This window comes from Lethenteron reissneri, chromosome 68 (assembly GCF_015708825.2).
Source record: "Lethenteron reissneri isolate LAM-NWPU_2019-01 chromosome 68, ASM1570882v1, whole genome shotgun sequence".
Lineage (NCBI taxonomy): Eukaryota > Metazoa > Chordata > Hyperoartia > Petromyzontiformes > Petromyzontidae > Lethenteron > Lethenteron reissneri.
The window spans coordinates 6,053,508-6,076,307 of NC_083846.1; the positions used below are offsets into that span (position 1 = coordinate 6,053,508).

The 22,800-nt window shown below is 52.0% G+C and overlaps 1 protein-coding gene across 1 annotated transcript in view; it reads left to right on the forward strand.

Moving 5' to 3' along the window:
• Positions 1–13,623: 13,623 nt before the first annotated feature.
• The window catches only part of LOC133360370 (fibrillin-1-like), a 45,957-nt gene continuing 36,780 nt past the window's right edge, over positions 13,624–22,800 (forward strand). Inside the window, exons 1-4 of the mRNA XM_061579056.1 lie at positions 13,624–13,887; positions 15,466–15,495; positions 22,150–22,221; positions 22,622–22,713. Of these exons, the coding sequence (XP_061435040.1) occupies positions 13,823–13,887; positions 15,466–15,495; positions 22,150–22,221; positions 22,622–22,713 (259 nt within the window). The 5' untranslated portion in view covers positions 13,624–13,822. The remainder of the gene's footprint in view (positions 13,888–15,465; positions 15,496–22,149; positions 22,222–22,621; positions 22,714–22,800) is intronic.

Here is a 22,800-nt window from a genome sequence, read left to right on the forward strand (position 1 = left end):
GTGAGCTCCTTTGGCAGGCAAGGCTGCATTGGCTGGGTCATGTAGCCCGCATGCCCAGCCACCGCATGCCGAAACAGCTTTTGTTCAGCCGGATCGAGGGGGCTTAATGGGCGCGGCACGGGCTAGAGAAGAGATGGAGTGACGTGGTACAGGAGGATGTGGAGCTGAGTGGACTTGCCGATGACTGGTACCAGCGTTGTATTTGTGTCTTTGTATTTTGCTGCGTTTCAAAAATTTGTTTTCAATAAAACTGGAGGAAGAAAAAAATATCCGGGTGACCTTTTGCGCTGACCTCCCCCCACCCCCACCGCCGAAAGGTCAACCGCTGCTCGTGAGCTTACACAACACGGCTTGGATTTCAGCGGTGATCGGCGACCACAACAAGAGAAGCGACACCCTGAACAATGGCGCGTGAGGTGCGCCCGCGTGACATTCACGCCGCTTTGAGCCGCTGCGGCGGTGGGAGCCGCTTCGCAGCGGCGCGGCACCGGTTCCCAGGCGATGCCTTCCGTGAACCCCTAGAGCCCCTACACCCCTACCCCTGTGTGTGTACCCCTACACCCCTACCCCTGTGTGTGTACCCCTACAGCCCCTACACCCCTACCCCTGTGTGTGTACCCCTACACCCCTACCCCTGTGTGTGAACCCCTACACCCCTACCCCTATCTGTGTGTGAACCCCTACACCCCTACCCCTGTGTGTGTGTGAACCCCTACACCCCTACCCCTGTCTGTGTGTGTGTGAACCCCTGTGTGTGTACCCCTACCCCTGTGTGTGTGTGAACCCCTGTGTGTGTGAACCCCTGTGTGTGAACCCCTGTGTGTGTGTGAACCCCTAGAGCCCCTACACCCCTACCCCTGTGTGTGTGTGAACCCCTGTGTGTGTGTGAACCCCTGTGTGTGAACCCCTGTGTGTGTGTGAACCCCTAGAGCCCCTACACCCCTACCCCTGTGTGTGTGTGAACCCCTGTGTGTGTGTGAACCCCTGTGTGTGAACCCCTGTGTGTGTGTGAACCCCTGTGTGTGAACCCCTACACCCCTACCCCTGTCTGTGTGTGTACCCCTACAGCCCCTACCCCTGTGTGTGTGAACCCCTACAGCCCCTACCCCTGTGTGTGTACCCCTACACCCCTACCCCTGTGTGTGTGTGTACCCCTACACCCCTACCCCTGTGTGTGAACCCCTACACCCCTACCCCTGTGTGTGTGAACCCCTACAGCCCCTACCCCTGTGTGTGTGTGTACCCCTACACCCCTACCCCTGTGTGTGAACCCCTACACCCCTACCCCTGTGTGTGTGTGTGTACCCCCACACCCCTCCCCCTGTGTGTGAACCCCTACACCCCTACCCCTGTGTGTGTGTGTACCCCTACACCCCTACCCCTGTGTGTGAACCCCTACACCCCTACCCCTGTGTGTGTGTGAACCCCTACACCCCTACCCCTGTCTGTGTGTGTACCCCTACAGCCCCTACCCCTGTGTGTGTGTGAACCCCTACAGCCCTACCCCTGTGTGTGCACCCCTACAGCCCTACCCCTGTGTGTGTACCCCTACACCCCTACCCCTGTGTTTGAACCCCTACCAGCCCTACCCCTGTCTGTGAACCCCTACCAGCCCTACCCCTGTCTGTGTATCCCTACCCCTGTGTGTGTACCCCTACACCCCTACCCCTGTGTGTGCACCCCTACAGCCCATACCCCTGTGTGTGTACCCCTACAGCCCCTACCCCTGTGTGTGTACCCCTACACACCTACCCCTGTGTGTGTACCCCTACAGCCCTACCCCTGTGTGTGTACCTCTACACCCCTACCCCTGTGTGTGTACCCCTACACCCCTACCCCTGTGTGTGTACCCCTACAGCCCCTACCCCTGTGTGTGAACCCTAACCAGCCCCTACCCCCGTCTGTGAACCACTACCCGCCCTTACCCCCGTCTGTGAACCCCTACCAGCCCCTACCCCTGTGTGTGTGAACCCCTACCAGCCCCTACCCCCGTCTGTGCACCCCTACCAGCCCTACCCCTGTGTGTGTGAACCCCTACCAGCCCCTACCCCCGTCTGTGCACCCCTACCAGCCCTACCCCCGTCTGTGAACCCCTACCAGCCCTACCCCTGGCTGTGAACCCCTACCAGCCCTACCCCTGTGTGTGAACCCCTACCAGCCCCTACCCCCGTCTGTGAACCACTACCAGCCCCTACCCCTGTCTGTGCACCCCTACCAGCCCTACCCCTGGCTGTGAACCCCTACCAGCCCTACCCCTGGCTGTCAACCCCTACCAGCCCTACCCCTGTGTGTGAACCCCTACCAGCCCTACCCCTGGCTGTGAACCCCTACCAGCCCTACCCCTGTCTGTGCACCCCTACCAGCCCTACCCCTGTGTGTGAACCCCTACCAGCCCTACCCCTGGCTGTGAACCCCTACCAGCCCTACCCCTGGCTGTCAACCCCTACCAGCCCTACCCCTGTGTGTGAACCCCTACCAGCCCTACCCCTGGCTGTGAACCCCTACCAGCCCTACACCTGTGTGTGTACCCCTACAGCCCCTACCCCTGTGTGTGAACCCCTACCCCTGTCTGTGTACCCCTACCCCTGTCTGTGAACCCCTACTAGCCCTACCTCTGTTGAGAAGAACCAGTGGCATCTACATCTGAAGAATGTGAAGAACCAGTGGCATCTGCATCTGCAGAACGTGAAGAACCAGTGGCATCTACATCTGCAGAACATGAAGAACCAGTGGCATCTACATCTGCAGAACGTGAAGAACCAGTGGCATCTACATCTGCAGAACATGCAGAACCAGTGGCATCTACATCTGCAGAACATAAAGAACCAGTCGCATCTACATCTGCAGAACGTGAAGAACCAGTGGCATCTACATCTGGAGAACGTGAAGAACCAGTGGCATCTACATCTGCAGAACATGAAGAACCAGTGGTATCTACATCTGCAGAACGTTAAGATCCAGTGGAATCTGCAGAATGTGAAGAACCAGTGGCATCGACATCTACAGAACGTGAAGAATCAGTGCCATCTGCATCTGCAGAACATGAAGAACCAGTCGCATCTACATCTGCAGAACGTGAAGAACCAGTGGCATCTACATCTGCAGAACATGAAGAACCAGCGGCATCTACATCTGCAGAACGTTAAGATCCAGTGGAATCTGCAGAATGTGAAGAACCAGTGGCATCGACATCTACAGAACGTGAAGAATCAGTGCCATCTGCATCTGCAGAACATGAAGAACCAGTCGCATCTACATCTGCAGAACGTGAAGAACCAGTGGCATCTACATCTGCAGAACATGAAGAACCAGTCGCATCTACATCTGCAGAACGTGAAGAACCAGTGGCATCTACATCTGCAGAACGTGAAGAACCAGTGGCATCTACATCTGCAGACCGTGAAGAACCAGTGGCATCTACATCTGCGGAACATGAAGAACCAGTGGCATCTACATCTGCAAAACATGAAGAACCAGTGGCATCTACATCTGCAGAACATGAATAACCGGTGGCATCTACATCTGCAGAACATGAAGAACCAGTGGCATCTACATCTGCAAAACATGAATAACCAGTGGCATCTACATCTGCAGAACGTGAAAAACCAGTGGCATCTACATCTGCAGAACATGAAGAAGCAGTGGCATCTACATCTACAGGACGTGAAGAACCAGTGGCATCTACATCTGCAAACATGAAGAACCAGTGGCATCTACATCTACAGAACGTGAAGAACCAGTGGCATTTACATCTGCAGAACGTGAAAAACCAGTGGCATCTACATCTGAAGAACGTGAAGAACCAGTGGCATCTACATCTGCAGGAGATTATTCAACTTTTGAAGCCATTCCCCGTGTTTAGTTTAAATGTTGTACAACACGTTTCGAATCGACTAGAGTAACGATCAAATTGACTTACGAACAGACTTCTGAATCCTTCCTCGTTCATAACTAGACGTGTCCCCGTACCGACGCACGTCGTGTTTCTGACCTTGCCCGGGTCTCATCGTTAAACCATCCGTTCATTAAGCGGTAGGGCACTGCAGTTCTCGTCAATGATACTGCATTCTAGAAGGCAGTATCGTGTGCTCGACTGTAGGACCCGGCGTAGAACCTTCCAGCCTTTCGTCGCTAATCGAGGCAACACCTTCAGGTCATTTGCTTTTCCGTGACCCCCGATCTGCTTGGTCGACGGCAAGGCCTCCCATTCATGGACAGTCCAAAACGGCGAATCAACAAAAAAATGTTCCCATTCAACTCCGTTGCCTTTATCCGCCCTTCCCTTTCAAACACTTCAGCTCTGCGTCGTAAAACTCTTGCAACCTCTGTCATTAATTCTAGACTTGAAGCTTTCGTGACTGCAAGGATTTACACTCTTAGGGTTTTTTCCGGTAAAGTCACGTAGGTAAAAAAATAATAATAATAAAATAATAATAAATGAAAATAACTCGATTAAATCACGACGTCACGAAGGCAAGACAAGTCTCCGTCTTCAGGTGGGACCGTCACAGCCAAATTTACTGTTTCAAGTGAAGAGAAATCCAAGAGACAAGTTCTTATATATTGGCTCAGGGGAGGGGGGAGGGGCTAGAAGGGGAGGTGGGCGGGGCTAGAAGGGGAGGTGGGCGGGGCTAGAAGGGGAGGTGGGCGGGGCTAGAAGGGGAGGTGGGCGGGGCTAGAAGGGGAGGTGGGCGGGGCTAGAAGGGGAGGTGGGCAGGGCTAGAAGGGGAGGTGGGCGGGGCTAGAAGGGGGCGGGGCTAGAAGGGGAGGTGGGCGGGGCTAGAAGGGGAGGGGGGAGGGGCTAGAGGGGGAGGTGGGCGGGGCTAGAAGGGGGCGGGGCTAGAAGGGGGCGGGGCTAGAAGGGGAGGTGGGCGGGGCTAGAATGGGAGGTGGGCGGGGCTAGAAGGGGAGGTGGGCGGGGCTAGAAGGCGAGGGGGCGGGGCTAGAAGGGAAGGTGGGCGGGGCTAGAAGGGGATGTGGGCGGGGCTAGAAGGGGGAGGTGGGCGGGGCTAGAAGGGGGAGGTGGGCGGGGCTAGAAGGGGAGGTGGAAGGGGCTAGAAGGGAAGGCGGAAGGGGCTAGAAGGGAAGGTGGAAGGGGCTAGAAGGGGAGGTGGAAGGGGCTAGAAGGGGAGGTGGAAGGGGCTAGAAGGGGGAGGTGGGCGGGGCTAGAAGGGGAGGTGGGCGGGGCTAGAGGGGGAGGTGGGCGGGGCTAGAAGGGGAGGTGGGCGGGGCTAGAAGGGGAGGTGGAAGGGGCTAGAAGGGAAGGTGGAAGGGGCTAGAAGGGGGAGGTGGAAGGGGCTAGAAGGGAAGGTGGAAGGGGCTAGAAGGGAAGGTGGAAGGGGCTAGAGGGGAAGGTGGAAGGGGCTAGAAGGGGGAGGTGGAAGGGGCTAGAAGGGGTAGTGGAAGGGGCTAGAAGGGGTAGTGGAAGGGGCTAGAAGGGGAAGGTGGACGGGGCTAGAAGGGGAAGGTGGAAGGGGCTAGAAGGGGAGGTGGAAGGGGCTAGAAGGGGGAGGTGGAAGGGGCTAGAAGGGAAGGTGGACGGGGCTAGAAGGGGAGGTGGAAGGGGCTAGAAGGGGAGGTGGAAGGGGCTAGAAGGGGGAGGTGGAAGGGGCTAGTAGGGAAGGTGGACGGGGCTAGAAGGGAAGGTGGAAGGGGCTAGAAGGGGAGGTGGAAGGGGCTAGAAGGGGGAGGTGGAAGGGGCTAGAAGGGGAAGGTGGAAGGGGCTAGAAGGGGGAGGTGGACGGGGCTAGAAGGGGAAGGTGGAAGGGGCTAGAAGGGGAGGTGGAAGGGGCTAGAAGGGGGAGGTGGAAGGGGCTAGAAGGGAAGGTGGACGGGGCTAGAAGGGGAGGTGGAAGGGGCTAGAAGGGGTAGTGGAAGGGGCTAGAAGGGGAAGGTGGACGGGGCTAGAAGGGGAAGGTGGAAGGGGCTAGAAGGGGGAGGTGGAAGGGGCTAGAAGGGAAGGTGGACGGGGCTAGAAGGGGAGGTGGAAGGGGCTAGAAGGGGGAGGTGGAAGGGGCTAGAAGGGGGAGGTGGAAGGGGCTAGAAGGGGAAGTGGAAGGGGCTAGAAGGGGGAGGTGGAAGGGGCTAGAAGGGGAGGTGGAAGGGGCTAGAAGGGGAGGTGGAAGGGGCTAGAAGGGGGAGGTGGAAGGGGCTAGAAGGGAAGGTGGAAGGGGCTAGAAGGGAAGGTGGAAGGGGCTAGAAGGGAAGGTGGAAGGGGCTAGAAGGGGGAGGTGGACGGGGCTAGAGGGGGAGGTGGAAGGGGCTAGAAGGGAAGGTGGAAGGGGCTAGAAGGGGGAGGTGGAAGGGGCTAGAAGGGGAGGTGGAAGGGGCTAGAAGGGGAGGTGGAAGGGGCTAGAAGGGGGAGGTGGAAGGGGCTAGAAGGGGAGGTGGAAGGGGCTAGAAGGGGAAGGTGGAAGGGGCTAGAAGGGGAGGTGGAAGGGGCTAGAAGGGAAGGTGGAAGGGGCTAGAAGGGGAGGTGGAAGGGGCTAGAAGGGGAGGTGGAAGGGGCTAGAAGGGGAGGTGGAAGGGGCTAGAAGGGGGAGGTGGAAGGGGCTAGAAGGGGAGGTGGAAGGGGCTAGAAGGGGAGGTGGAAGGGGCTAGAAGGGGGAGGTGGAAGGGGCTAGAAGGGGAGGTGGAAGGGGCTAGAAGGGGAGGTGGAAGGGGCTAGAAGGGGGAGGTGGAAGGGGCTAGAGGGGAAGGTGGAAGGGGCTAGAAGGGGAGGTGGAAGGGGCTAGAAGGGGGAGGTGGAAGGGGCTAGAGGGGAAGGTGGAAGGGGCTAGAAGGGAAGGTGGAAGGGGCTAGAAGGGGAGGTGGAAGGGACTAGAAGGGGAGGTGGAAGGGGCTAGAAGGGGAGGTGGAAGGGGCTAGAAGGGGGAGGTGGACGGGGCTAGAGGGGGAGGTGGAAGGGGCTAGAAGGGAAGGTGGAAGGGGCTAGAAGGGGGAGGTGGAAGGGGCTAGAAGGGGAGGTGGAAGGGGCTAGAAGGGGAGGTGGAAGGGGCTAGAAGGGGAGGTGGAAGGGGCTAGAAGGGGAGGTGGAAGGGGCTAGAAGGGGGAGGTGGAAGGGGCTAGAAGGGGAGGTGGAAGGGGCTAGAAGGGGGAGGTGGAAGGGGCTAGAAGGGGAGGTGGGCGGGGCTAGAAGGGGGAGGTGGAAGGGGCTAGAAGGGGAAGGTGGGCGGGGCTAGAAGGGGGAGGTGGAAGGGGCTAGAAGGGAAGGTGGAAGGGGCTAGAAGGGGAGGTGGAAGGGGCTAGAAGGGGAAGTGGAAGGGGCTAGAAGGTGGAGGTGGAAGGGGTTAGAAGGGGAAGTGGAAGGGGCTAGAAGGGAAGGTGGAAGGGGCTAGAAGGGGAGGTGGAAGGGGCTAGAAGGGGAGGTGGAAGGGGCTAGAAGGGGAAGTGGAAGGGGCTAGAAGGGGAGGTGGAAGGGGCTAGAAGGGGAGGTGGAAGGGGCTAGAAGGGGAAGTGGAAGGGGCTAGAAGGGAAGGTGGAAGGGGCTAGAAGGGGAGGTGGAAGGGGCTAGAAGGGGAAGTGGAAGGGGCTAGAAGGGGAGGTGGAAGGGGCTAGAAGGGGAGGTGGAAGGGGCTAGAAGGGGAGGTGGAAGGGGCTAGAAGGGAAGGTGGAAGGGGCTAGAAGGGGAGGTGGAAGGGGCTAGAAGGGGAGGTGGAAGGGGCTAGAAGAGGAGGTGGAAGGGGCTAGAAGGGGAGTGGAAGGGGCTAGAAGGGGAAGGTGGAAGGGGCTAGAAGGGGAGGTGGAAGGGGCTAGAAGGGGAGGTGGAAGGGGCTAGAAGGGAAGGTGGAAGGGGCTAGAAGGGGAGGTGGAAGGGGCTAGAAGGGGAGGTGGAAGGGGCTAGAAGGGGAGGTGGGAGGGGCTAGAGGGGGAGGTGGAAGGGGCTAGAAGGGGAGGTGGAAGGGGCTAGAAGGGGGAGGTGGAAGGGGCTAGAAGGGAAGGTGGAAGGGGCTAGAAGGGGAGGTGGAAGGGGCTAGAAGGGGGAGGTGGAAGGGGCTAGAAGGGAAGGTGGAAGGGGCTAGAAGGGGAGGTGGAAGGGGCTAGAAGGGAAGGTGGAAGGGGCTAGAAGGGGAGGTGGAAGGGGCTAGAAGGGGGAGGTGGAAGGGGCTAGAAGGGGAGGTGGAAGGGGCTAGAAGGGAAGGTGGAAGGGGCTAGAAGGGAAGGTGGAAGGGGCTAGAAGGGGAGGTGGAAGGGGCTAGAAGGGGAGGTGGAAGGGGCTAGAAGGGAAGGTGGAAGGGGCTAGAAGGGAAGGTGGAAGGGGCTAGAAGGGGAGGTGGAAGGGGCTAGAAGGGGAGGTGGAAGGGGCTAGAAGGGTAGGAGGCAGTACACGTGAAGAACCTCCACAGGGGTTACGGCCGATGTTGGCTGCCAAAACCAAAATAGCGGCCAAACCAAAAAAACTTTTCGAAATCACCAAGATAAAGCCATAAAAACAATGTAACAGTGATCATAGGAACTGTGACCGAAATTTCACAATAAACGACATAAACAACATGCACCAGCAAACCCTGTAGCCATAGCTGGCTGCATGAGTCACTTCACAACAGCAGGAGCATCAGTAGGAGTATTAACATTTTCAAAAGCACCTTTAAAGATCAGACACTGAAAGAATTGATCCACGCATTGAGTTCCACAACTGCCCTGCGTTTTAGAACCCCCGAGCAAGCTCCCAACAGGCTGCAGTTTAAATTTCGATGTAAAGCTTTCGTGACTGCAGGGATTCATATGCTTGGTTCATTCGGTAAAGTCACCTAGAAGGGAAATAATAAAATAATAAAAATAAAACATAATAAAATAAGATTCTCACGACGTTTCGGCCACAACGCAAGCAGCCATCCTCAGATGAAGAACAGGGATGTCGGAAAGACAGCGTCTGAATGAGATTAATGAGATTTAGACGCTGTCTTTCCGACAGCTCTGTGTTTCTTCACCTGAGGACGGCTGCTTGCGTTGTGGCCGAAACGTCGTGAGAATTTATTTTATTATTGTAAATTTTTTATTATTTTATTATTTTATTATTTCCCTTCTACGTAACTTTACCGAAAGAACCAAGAACAGGCTTCAGTTTACACCATTGGAACCTCATTTGCCAGTAAAAATATGATAATTGGTTTTTTACCCTTCTATCTGGCAACAAAACTGACACCTTTTTTACAAGGAGTCAAAAACATAACTCTGATAATGTGCACATTATCAGAGTTATGTTTTTTGTTTGCATTATGACTGCAGGTATTGTGGTCTATGCAAACATGACTCCTTGTAAAAAAGGTGTCAGTTTTGTTGCCAGATAGAAGGGTTAAAAAAACAATTATCAGGCTGCAGTTTGTTCAAAATGCGGCCTACACGGCGCTAACTGGCACAACACCCTTCAAGGCTCCCATCACGGCCGCGCTCCTGTTCCCTCCACTGACTCTCTGTCCGTACCCCCGTGATTGATTTTTAGATTCTCTTGCTGCTATTCAACAAGGGTGGCACAGTCGGGTTTTTTTTACAATCGGGTTTAGTTGTCTTTTTTTATTAAACCCGATCATCTGAGATTGGGAGAAATCCGGCTTAATTGGTTCTAATTGCAGAACCGCACTTCGCCAAATTCTCAACGATGAGCTTCATCCATTCCAAGCTAAGGAACTCACTGGCGGTGCCCACGAGTGTGGAGGAGAAGCTCGTGTTCATCAAGACCAACCTGCCCGCCGCATTCTACGACTACCCCGTGCCCGACGCCCCCCCCCCCCCCCCGAGTACGATAGCAGCACCGACGAGGAAGCAGCCTAAGCCTTGGGTCAGAGTTTCGTATTCATAACACCATTCTAGATTTGAAGCTTTCGTGACTGCAAGGATTCATATTCTTAGGTTTTTTTGGTAAAGTCACGTAGGTAAAAACATTACAATTAATAAAAGTAAAATAAAATAAAAATCACGACGTTTCGCAGGCAACACAAGCTTCCGTCTTCAGGTGGAACCGTCACAGCCACGACAGCTGTATCAAGTGAATGAGAGAATGCAGGAGCTACCACTCCGTTTCTATAATGGTTGGAGAGGGGGGAAGGGCCAAGTACAGCACACTTTTTATTCATATGGTAAGGTGAAGAAAAAAACTAAGAATATTCATAACACCAGGTTTTAATTCCTCGAATTCGGGTTTAATTATATTAAAGAAAAAACCCGATGCCTGCCGCTGGAAAAATCGGGTTTTTTCCACCCATGCTATTCAAGGCCTTAAAACGGACTTGCTTCTCCCCGACTATCCGTGACCTCCCTTCGGCCACGAATATTCCACGGGGTATCATTGAGGCCAGATTTGAGGCTTTCGTGACTGCAAGGATTCATACTGTTAGTTCTTTCGGTAAAGTCACGTAGGTAAAAAATGATGCAGCAAATCTGGCTGTGACGGTCCCACCTGATGACGGAGACTTGTGTTGCCTCCGAAACGTCGTGATTTTATTGTTTTATTTTTATTAATTTTAATTTCATTTTTTTTACCTACGTGACTTTAACGAAATAACTAAGAGTACCATCGAGGCCCTCGGAGTGTGCGGCGCTCACCGTCACCGCGGTCTCGAGCCCTCACAGCTGGAGGGGGGGGGGGGGTGGCTTTGCGGCACTTAAACTCGGCCGCTCCGTGAACTCGTCGAGGTCAGGGGCCTTCCGAGACACTCACGGATCTTCTAATCTCAGAACCACATCCGTTTCAAATGTATTTCTCACTCTCTTTTGAGTTGTTTTCGAACGTCTTGCCCGCGTCTCTCCTTCCCCGGGTTCATGTTCAACTATTTCCGCCTTTCCGTGGGCAACGCTCGATTCAAGGGGAGCTTCACACGTGAACATTTTTATTACGACGACGACGCGTGCTCTGCGTGACGCGTGCGTCAGAGCCACGGGGAGACAAAGGCGGTCGGGCGTGCGGGCATGCGGGTGTGCGGGCGGGGTTACTGACCCCCACCCCCCCACCCCCCACCCCCCAGAGGTGGGACAAAGTCATTGTTATGCAAGTCCAAGTCGAGTCTGAAGTCATCAAATTCATGACTCGAGTCTGACTCGAGTCCAAGTCACATGACTCGAGTCCACACCTCTGCCACCCCCACCCCCTTCTTGTGCATCACACTGCCCGCCTTCGTAGGGGGTTCCTGCCACTCGCCACTACGAACAGCACTTGCCCAAACTGCCTGCTACAGGCTACACGGGGGGTCTTTGTCTCTGTGTGCGTCATTGCCATTAGGGAGACAAAGGCGGTCGGGCGTGGTGCTTGCAACACGCCCCCCACCCCACCGCCCCCTTCGTGTGCGTCACAGTGCCGGCCTTCACAAGCTGCTGCTGCTGCTGCTACGAACAGCACTTGCCCCAACAGCCTGTTACAGGCTACACGGGGGATCTTTGTCTTTGTGGGTCTGTGTGTGGGGAGCGGTGGTGCAGCGGTTAGCGTGACGAAACGCGCGACCCGAGTTCGATTCCCGCTCACGGCCACCAACACCACCAGTGACGATGATCAGAATCGGTCCTGGGCCTCCTCCCCTAGGTCGACTCAGCCTCAAACGAGTACGTGGAGCGGTTGTGCATAAACATCGCCAACTGGGGAGACAAAGGCGGCCGGGCGTGGTGGTTGGCCACCCACCCCCTCGTGCGCCGTGCCGGCCTTCACGCGTGCACTTGCCCCAGCAGTCTGTGAAGGCCGCACGGGGGATCTTTGTCTTTGTCTGAGCGCGCGTGACTCCCTAATTGTGAAGGATGCAAAACATTTGAGAGCGCGTCACGCCCCGACTGAATGGGCGCTGATGATGATGATGCCGCTGCCGCCGCTGCTGCTGCTGCCGGCATATCAGCTGTGCGTGACCACATCGCCCCATCCTCACCAACACCACCACCACCCCCCAAATGCCACGGGGTGGACAGGACCCATTGAAGGGAGCACGCGCGGCGAGAGATTGAGGCGCAGCACCTGCAATTGCCGGGACGATTCATGACCTCGGGTGCTCCCGGGAAGTCACCGAAGGTCGGACAGACGGAGCGGAGTGACGGAGTTCGATTCCCGCTCACGGCCAACGCCAAAACCACCGCTGACGATTCATCTGAACCGGTCCTGGGCCTCTTGTCCCCCTAGGTCGACTCAGCCTCAAATGAGTACCTGATGCGGTGAGCTGTAAACGCCGTCAATGGGGAGACAAAGGCGGCCGGGCGTGGTGCTGGCCACCCACCCCTCGTGTGCCGTGCCGGCCTTCATTAGTGCTACTCGCTAACAGCACTTGCCCCAGTCTGTCACAGGCTGTACGGGGGAACTTTGTCTTTGTATGTGTGCCTCCCCTTGGTCGACTCAGCCTCAAATGAGTACCTGGTGCGGTGTGCTATACACGTTGTCACTGGGGAGACAAAGGCGGTCGGGCGCGCATTCAAAGATTGCTCGCTAACAGAACGCTGCTGCCTGTTAAGGCCAAACGGAAGATTCTTTGTTTGCGTTTTGTCATTTCAAGTGACTTCACACACGCGCACGCCTCGCTGGACAATAGCGCTCACGAATAGATCTCGTTTCGCGAGCAGCGCTTTTCCTGGTCCGCCTATCGGCACGCAGCCTCACAGACGCAGCGATTCTCTGTTCGACTCTTTTGTCTGCCTTGAGGGTGTCCGTGCGTAGCGAGAGGCACACACACACAGGCACACACACACACAATCACACACAATCACAAAGATAAAGACAAAGATCATCGGTATAGGCTGAACAGACCGTGTGGGCGTGTGGGTGTGTGGCCAGCAGCACGCCAGGTCGCCTTTGTTTTCACGCACGGACACGCACACACACCAATACACACACACACAGACACACACACACAGACACACACACAGACACACACACAGACACACACACACAGACACGCACACACACACACACAGACACGCACACACACACACATAACAACAACAACCGCCATTCGCCATTAAGTGGCGGTGACGTCACCACGACGCTTGTGCCAGGCCAAGTGCACCTTGAGGCCACGTGAAGTGTCGAACGCCCGCTGGCAGGAGGTCACGGGGCAGACCCAGCAGGTGCCACGGGTCGACTGACTGATATGACTGAGATGACTGGCTGATGCACCACCTGTGCCCCCTACTGTGCCAACTTGCTGTGCTTTAGCCACCCGGCGCTCCGCTCGTTGTTGTGAGCGTTGTTCCTCACACACACACAGGCACACACGCACACATAGGCACACACACGCACACACACGCACACACACATGCACACGCACACACACACAGGCACACACACGCACACACACGCACACACACATGCACACACACACATGCACACACACACGCACACACACGCACACACACATGCACACACACACACGCACACAGGCACGCACACGCACAGACACACACACACGCACACACAGGCACGCACGCGCGCACACAGCCACCCACACAAATGCACACGCACACACACACGCACACACACACGCACACACACACACACGCATGCACACACACACGCATGCACGCACACACGCACGCGCGCACACAGCCACCCACACAAATGCACGCGCGCCCACCACACCCTGACGCACATCCCCCCCCCATTGTCTCCGCCGGACATAAAAGCTGCCTACCTGAGCCGTGATGTCTCAACCCACGGAACGGACAGCTCACGCGCACAGCTCCGCTGTCCGACCTCAGCACGCAATCATCCGCAGCAGTGCTCAACACGGGCACAAGTCCCGATCTCGGCTCACTCAAGACGAGGCAGTGCACGCACAACCAGACACACCACGCTCGCAACAGACACGGACATCACCACCACCACCACTTCGTTCATTCGACGCAGCTAGACCCGAAGATGACAACGATGGGGAGATCAACGTTAGTCCTGGCCGTGGCGTTGGCAGTGCTCTGTATTGCGACGTAAGTAACCCGAAACATCTCCCCCTTTGCTTCTGCACGTGGTGTTGTATGTAGTGTATAGTGTAGTGTGTAGTGTAGTGTATAGTGTAGTGTATAGTAGTGTATAGTGTAGTGTATAGTGTAGTGTATAGTGTAATGTGTAGTGTAGTGTATAGTGTAGTGTATAGTGTAATGTGTAGTGTAGTGTATAGTGTAGTGTATAGTGTAGTGTATAGTGTAGTGTATAGTAGTGTATAGTGTAGTGTATAGTGTAGTGTATAGTGTAGTGTAGTGTATAGTGTAGTGTATAGTGTAGTGTATAGTGTAGTGTATAGTATAGTGTAGTGTGTAGTGTAGTGTATAGTGTAGTGTATAGTGTAGTGTGTAGTGTAGTGTATAGTGTAGTGTATAGTGTAGTGTATAGTGTAGTGTATAGTAGTGTATAGTGTAGTGTATAGTGTAGTGTATAGTGTAGTGTATAGTAGTGTATAGTAGTGTATAGTGTAGTGTATAGTGTAGTGTATAGTGTAGTGTATAGTAGTGTATAGTGTAGTGTATAGTGTAGTGTTTAGTGTATAGTGTAGTGTATAGTGTAGTGTATAGTAGTGTATAGTGTAGTGTATAGTGTAGTGTATAGTGTAGTGTATAGTGTAGTGTATAGTAGTGTATAGTGTAGTGTATAGTGTAGTGTATAGTGTAGTGTACTAGTACAGCACTAACCGGTTGTGTGTTGGAGAGTAAACCCACTACAACATTTACAATTGTAGTGTAGTGTATAGTGTAATGTATAGTAGTGTATAGTGTAGTGTATAGTAGTGTATAGTGTAGTGTATATTGGAATGTATAGTGTAGTGTATAGTGTAGTATACTAGTACAGCACTAACAGGTTGTGTGTTGGAGAGTAAACCCACTACAACATTTACAATTGTAGTGTAGTGTATAGTAGTGTATAGTGTAGTGTATAGTGTAGTATACTAGTACAGCACTAACAGGTTGTGTGTTGGGGAGTAAACCCTCTACAACATTTACACATTCGAGTAGCCGTGACGATTCACCATCAGGCGATTTGCTAGTATAACGGAGAGGTCCCTCCTGTTCTCGGAGGTGTTACAGTTTCAGTTTAATTTATTTGGAATAACCCTGTGAGTCATTCGCCTCTTGATTCGGGTGCAACCGCAACAAGCAATAAAATCACAAGATACATTTAAAATTTACTGTACGCAAATTTAAACATCCGCTAGACAAACAATACAATCTTCCAGAAAAAGCACCATTTGTTATGCTGCATACAAAAATGTGCAAAAAAAATCCCATTTTGATGTTAAATCACAATAACAATCTTAATACAATTTAGATTAAAATTTTAAGTATAACTCTATACTACATTAAAAAATCGGGCTAAACTGAACCTTTCTAGAAATTACTAAAATAATGCTGTGAAATCAATGTAACAGTGATCATAAGAAATGTGATTGTCGAAGGCATTGGATTGCTGGACATCTGTGAATTGAAGAGCTTCACAGCTCATAGGATTTTGTTGCATAAACACAAATTCTGACTCTAATTGTCGTCGTTGTTGTTGTTGTTGTCCCTCCGCAGGCCGACAGAAGGCCAACTCCGACCTGATGGGTGAGTGGCGCGTCCACCACCTCGTGTCCTCTTCCACACCGCACAGTCCACACTCAACACCATAGACTCAACACTACACACTCAACACTGCCACCCATAGACTCAACACCATAGACTCAACACTGCCACCCATAGACTCAACACTGCCACTCATAGACTCAACACTGCCACTCATAGACTCAACACTGCCACCCATAGATTCAACACTGCCACTCATAGACTCAGACTCAACACTGCCACTCATAGACTCAACACTGCACCATAGACTCAACACTGCCCATAGACCCAACACTGCCCATAGACACAGCACTACCCATAGACTCAACACTGCCCATAGACACAGCACTACCCATAGACTCAACACTGCCACCCATAGACTCAACACTGCCACCCATTGACTCAACACTGCACCATAGACTCAACACTACCCATAGACTCAACACTGCCCATAGACTCAACACTGCCCATAGACACAGCACTACCCATAGACTCAACACTGCCCATAGACTCAACACTGCCCATAGATTCAATACTGCCCATAGACACAGCACTACCCATAGACTCAACACTGCCCATAGACTCAGCACTACCCATAGACTCAACACTGCCCATATACTCAACACTGCCCATAGACTCAACACTGCCCATAGATTCAACACCGCCCATAGACTCAACACTGCCCATAGACTCAGCACTGCCCATAGACTCAACACTGCCCATATATTCAATACTGCCCATAGACACAGCACTACCCATAGACTCAACACTGCCCATAGACTCAGCACTACCCATAGACTCAACACTGCCCATATACTCAACACTGCCCATAGACTCAACACTGCCCATAGATTCAACACTGCCCATATACTCAACACTGCCCATAGACTCAACACTGCCCATAGACTCAGCACTACCCATAGACTCAACACTACCCGTATACTCAACACTGCCCATAGACAAAGCACTACCCATAGACTCAACACTGCCCATATACTCAACACTGCCCATATACTCAACACTGCCCATAGACTCAACACTGCCCATAGACTCAGCACTACCCATAGACTCAACACTGCCCATATACTCAACACTGCCCATATACTCAACACTGCCCATAGACTCAGCACTACCCATAGACTCAACACTGCCCATATACTCAACACTGCTCATAGACTCAACACTGCCCATAGACTCAACACTGCCCATATACTCAACACTGCCCATATACTCAACACTGCCCATATACTCAACACTGCCCATAGACTCAACACTGCCCATATACTCAACACTGCTCATAGACTCAACACTGCACCATAGACTCAACACTGCCCATATACTCAACACTGCCCATATACTCAACACTGCCCATATACTCAACACTGCCCATAGACTCAACACTGCCCATATACTCAACACTGCTCATAGACTCAACACTGCCCATAGATTCAACACTGCCCATAGACTCAGCACTACCCATAGACTCAACACTGCCCATAGACTCAACACTGCCCATAGACTCAACACTGCCCATAGATTCAATACTGCCCATAGACACAGCACTACCCATAGACTCAGCACTACCCATAGACTCAACACTGCCCATAGACTCAACACTGCCCATAGACTCAACACTGCCCATAGACTCAGCACTACCCATAGACTCAACACTACCCATAGACTCAACACTACCCATAGACTCAACACTGCCCATAGACTCAACACTACCCATAGACTCAACACTGCCCATATACTCAACACTGCCCATATACTCAACACTACCCATAGACTCAACACTGCCCATATACTCAACACTACCCATAGACTCAACACTACCCATAGACTCAACACTACCCATAGACTCAACACTGCCCATATACTCAACACTACCCATAGACTCAACACTACCCATAGACTCAACACTACCCATAGACTCAACACTGCCCATATACTCAACACTGCCCATAGACTCAACACCGCTCCCTACAAACCACGCCAGTCGTTTTGAGTGAAAGCTCTCTCTCTCTCTGTGTCTCTTTCTCTCTCTTATTTTAATTATTTTATTATTTCCCTTCTACGTGACTTTACCGAAAGAACCAAGAAGATGAATCCCTGCAGTCACGAAAGCTTTAAATCGAAAATTAAAATTAAGATTTAGATTAAAAGGTAACGCACGATCATGGGAGGGGGGGGGGGAGTCCGTGTCCCCCGCTGTTAGACAGATGGGGGTTTGTTTTTTTAGTTAGTCCAATAATAATAATCATATAAATAAAAATAATGACACAAATTTTGAGCGATAAATCATTTAGGAATAAATGATGAAGAACAATAAATGATAATAAGTAATTAAGATAAAAAAAATAACAGAATGCCGTGGTCAAAAACAATGAAGGGTAATAACGGGTAATTGTTAACTAAGTCATGAAAGTGAATAGCGCGGGGGGGGGGGGATATAAATAATAACAGGACAGGCGCCTCCTCGCTTCTTAATTTAAAATATCCGGCGAATGTTCTGGACACCTCGGTGCAAATGTTACACACACACATATAACAATATGTATTTAAATATCAATCTATTTATATATTAAAGTATAGATGTATATGTAAAAAAAATATTTATAAAGAAATATATAATTATTGATAAATACATTAATCAATATATTTAAATATATTTTTAAATATGTATTAATTTCTGAATTTAATGAAATAAGCATTTATATCGATATATTCATAAATAAATATTTATATCTGTATATGTATGCGTGTAAATAAATATATTAAACATACATATATCAAAATATACACATAGATGTAAAGATGTATTTATATATTTAGTTCTATTTATAAATATTAATGTTAGGCTCATATTTCGTTCGGTAAAATCACGTAGGTAGAAAATAATAAAAAAATAAAATAAAAATAAAGTGATGAAAAATATCACGTTTCGATCACAACACAAGCGGTCGTCATCAGGAACATGTATAAAGGAACATTTATGAATGTATCTATATTAAATAACATTTATAAACATACAAAAAGGAACATTTATGTGTTGCGATCGAAACGCCGTGATGTTTTGAATCACTTTATTTTTATTTTTAATTATATTATATATTTTTTATCTACGTCACTTTACCGAAAGTTTCAAGTCAAACTGTGTGCTTGTATCTTCTTGGTTCTTTCGGTAAAGTCACGTAGAAGGGAAGTAATAAAATAATAAAAATAAAACATAATAAAATAATTCTCACGACGTTTCGGCCACAACGCAAGCAGCCGTCCTCAGGTGAAGACCAGGTCTGTCGAGGCGACAGCGTCTGAATGTGTGTGCTTGTATGTGCTACTAATATTTACGCACCGCGCCGCCAGTGAGAAGCCTTCGGCACGACCCCTCTTTGCCAGCGAGTCGAAGTGAAGATTTCCTCAGCGACCACGTGGCGTTTTTTTGTACCTAAGTGAGGATTTCCTGGGGGCGAGCATTCATAACAACAACAACAACAATACTCACAGTAATACATCAAAAGTGCCGTAATATTACGACTATTTTTGTTTTAGCAGGTAAGGCCCCACCGAGCAATGCGGCTATTCTTCACAAATGATAGCGGCTTAACGGAAGTGGTTAATTTTTTTATCAGCACCACGTGGGGATTTATGTAAGCAGCCGATTTACTCTTAAACACGTGGTGACGTTGATTCTAAATGTGGACGGGGGGGATAATCGGAGGACCCGGAGAACAATCCACGCGGCCACGGGGAGAGAAATCCGTGAAATATTTCATTTAAAAAGGGTGGGGGGGGGGGGGGCACATAAAGCATTGAAAAAAAACAAAATAAAACTAAATGATGAACGAAGCAAAGTGCCGACTACACCGAGCATCATCTCGTTTCCTCTGATCGTTAAAAAGAGAGAGACGCAGACTCCACATAACACAGCAGCAGCAGGCGTCGTCAGGGCTCTGTATCGAACCCACGGCCTCCCATAGACCAGGCGAGGTGGTCAACATCTCCTACAGTAGCCACCGTGGCGCCCCACGTCATGAATCGATCCTCCGAGACTCGGCGTTGACTTCCCCCGGCATTGATCAGAGCACCGCGCGGCAATCCCTGAACGAGCGGAGGGAGGAGTGACGCCTCTCAAAGTCGCCCGACCTTTTGCATCGTCAGGTGCAATTGCATTTAAATTAAGGGGGGAGGGGGGCAAAGACAAAAGTAACAGAGAAAGTCTCCCCCCCTCACCCCCCCCCCATGTCGCTTCATTTTCCACCAGAGGAGCAGTCGGATTTCCCAAAAAAATATTTTCGGAAAAAAAGACAAACGCGCACACACAGACACACACGCGCACACACAGACACACACACACACAGAGACACACACAGAGACAAACACACACACACAGACACACACGCGCACACACACGTGCACACACAGACACACACACACAGACACACACAGAGACACATAAACACACACACAGACACACACGTGCACACACACACAGACACACACACAGACACACACAGACACACACAGATACACACAGACACACACACAGACACACACGCGCACACACAGATACACACAGACACACACAGACACACACACAGACACACACGCGCACACACAGACACACACGCGCGCACACAGAGACACACACAGACACACACACACAGACACACACACAGACACACACACAGATACACACAGACACACACACAGACACACACAGACACACACACAGACACACACAGACACACACACAGATACACACAGACACACACACAGACAGTCACACACACGCACACACATACACAGAGACAATCGGACTATTTTCGTGCCGTGCGTTTATGAGGATTTTGTTTAAACCTTTAACGCACAATGTGTGTGTGTGCGTTCTCAAAAGAGAGAGAGAAAAACATCTCTTAGTGTGTATGTGTGTGTGTTTTTTCACACACACGCACATATTTCTCTATGCGTGGCGGTCGCAAGCAAAGGGCTCGGCTACTTTTGTTTCTTCACCGCGACTGACTGATGACGAGGTCATTCGTATTCTCGCATATTCCACCTCTTCGTGAACTCATCAACTCACTCATCCACCCACCCACCCACTCACCCACTCGCTAACTCGTTCACACACGTGTACACTAGTTCACTCAGAAACTCACTCATCCACCCATCGATCCACTCACTCACCCACCCACTCGTGAACTCATTTACACAAATATCCACTCACCAACTCACACACCCACCCACCCACTCACCCACTCGCTAACTCACTCACACACGTGTCCACTAGTTCACTCAGCCACTCACTCATCCACCCACCCACCCACTTACTCACCCACTCTCCCACCCACCCGCTTACCCACCCACCTACTCACCTACTTACCCATCTGCCCACCCACTCGCTCACCCACCCACCTACTCACCCACCCACCCACTCACCCACCCACCCACTCCCCCACTCGCTAACTCGCTTACACAAATATCCACTCGCCCACTCAGAAACTCACTCATCCACCCATCGATCCATTCACTCACCCACCCACTCGCTAACTCATTTACACAAATATCCACTCACCGACTCATTCATCCGCCCACCCACTCACCCACTTGCTAACTCACTCACACACACACATCCACTAGCTCACTCACCAACTTACGCACTCACTCACCCAACCGCTCACTCACCAACCCACCCCTGCATGCTGGCATGCAGCAAGATACGAACGCCCGCACTTACGAACGAACCCGCACTTACGAACACCCGCACTTACGAACGAACCCGCATTTACGAACGAACCCGCACTTACGAACACCCCCACTTACGAACGCCCGCACTTACGAACGAACCCGCACTTACGAACGAACCCGCACTTACGAACGAACCCGCACTTACGAACACCCCCACTTACGAACGCCCGCACTTACGGACGAACCCGCACTTACGAACGCCCGCACTTACGAACGAACCCGCACTTACGAACGAACCCGCACTTACGAACACCCCCACTTACGAACGAACCCGCACTTACGAATGAACCCATACTTACGAACGAACCCACACTTACGAACGAACCCACACTTACGAACGAACCCGCACTTACGAACACCCCCACTTACGAACGAACCCGCACTTACGAACGAACCCACACTTACGAACGAACCCGCACTTACGACAGCACCTGCTTTTAACCGCCCGACTTACGAACCTTCGATCACATGTCGAACCGAGCCTCAGAAATATATTTTCACCGTTCGGCGAAGCGATGTATTCGTGAGACGTGATGAGTCCCAGCATCCGTGCGACAGGCAAGCCGGCATCAGGACGACTCGAAGCAAATGAAAACAATCCGATCTCTTTCATTTCCCTCCTTACTTTGCGTCGACCATTCACCACGCCGTGACCTGCAAATGTGAAGCACATTCATTCCTTAGCAATGGCTTGCCCTTCCTTTGTCGTACCCTGAAGCATTGCCCGACATGGGTACACGTGGTCCAACCTCACGAACGGGACCTTGGGGACACAACAAAAACGCAACCCGTTCGTAAGTCGAGGCCTGCCCCCCCCCCGCCACCACCACCACCCCGTGTGACGATGTGATCACGTGCCCCCCCCTGCCCCCCCCCCCGCCCCCCCCACCCCCCGCCTCTCTTCCACAGGTTGGGAGTCTGCTCCGAGAAGATCAGCAAAATCCAGACCTACATCTCCTACTACAAGAACGCTGCGCTCGTGTGAGTTGTCTGCTGGTCGGAGGGGAAACCGACCCCCACTCCTCCTCGTGGAAACTCAACATTCCTATGTCGAGGGCCAGTATGCACAACCCCCGTTAACGCCCCCTACCCCCCCTCCTCCTTCTCCTCCTCCTCACACAAAGTGGTAGCTCGTTTTATCGACCCCCCCCCTCCAGGGAGGGAGGATGATGGGTTGAGTCCAGTGGTGTGCGCACGGCACTACGAACCCATTACTAATTGTCTGTGTCGGGTGGTGGAGGGTTACGACAACAACATTCATACTCACGCGATCTAACCCAACACACCTTCATTATGAATAATATTGGTCGCGAAAGCCCCCCGCCCCCCCCCCGCCTACGTGTTAAACTGCTTGCCCTCTGCCCTCCGTTGCGATCTGCAGGACAACGTCAAAGCTCAGCTACCGCGTGGTCCAGATCACGCAGTACGTGTGCTGCCCGGGCTGGCTCGTCAGTGGCGACGAGTGTCCCATCTGTAAGACTCACACAGAGACCCATAGACTCACACAGAGACACATAGACTCACACAGAGACACGTAGACTCACACAGAGACACATAGAC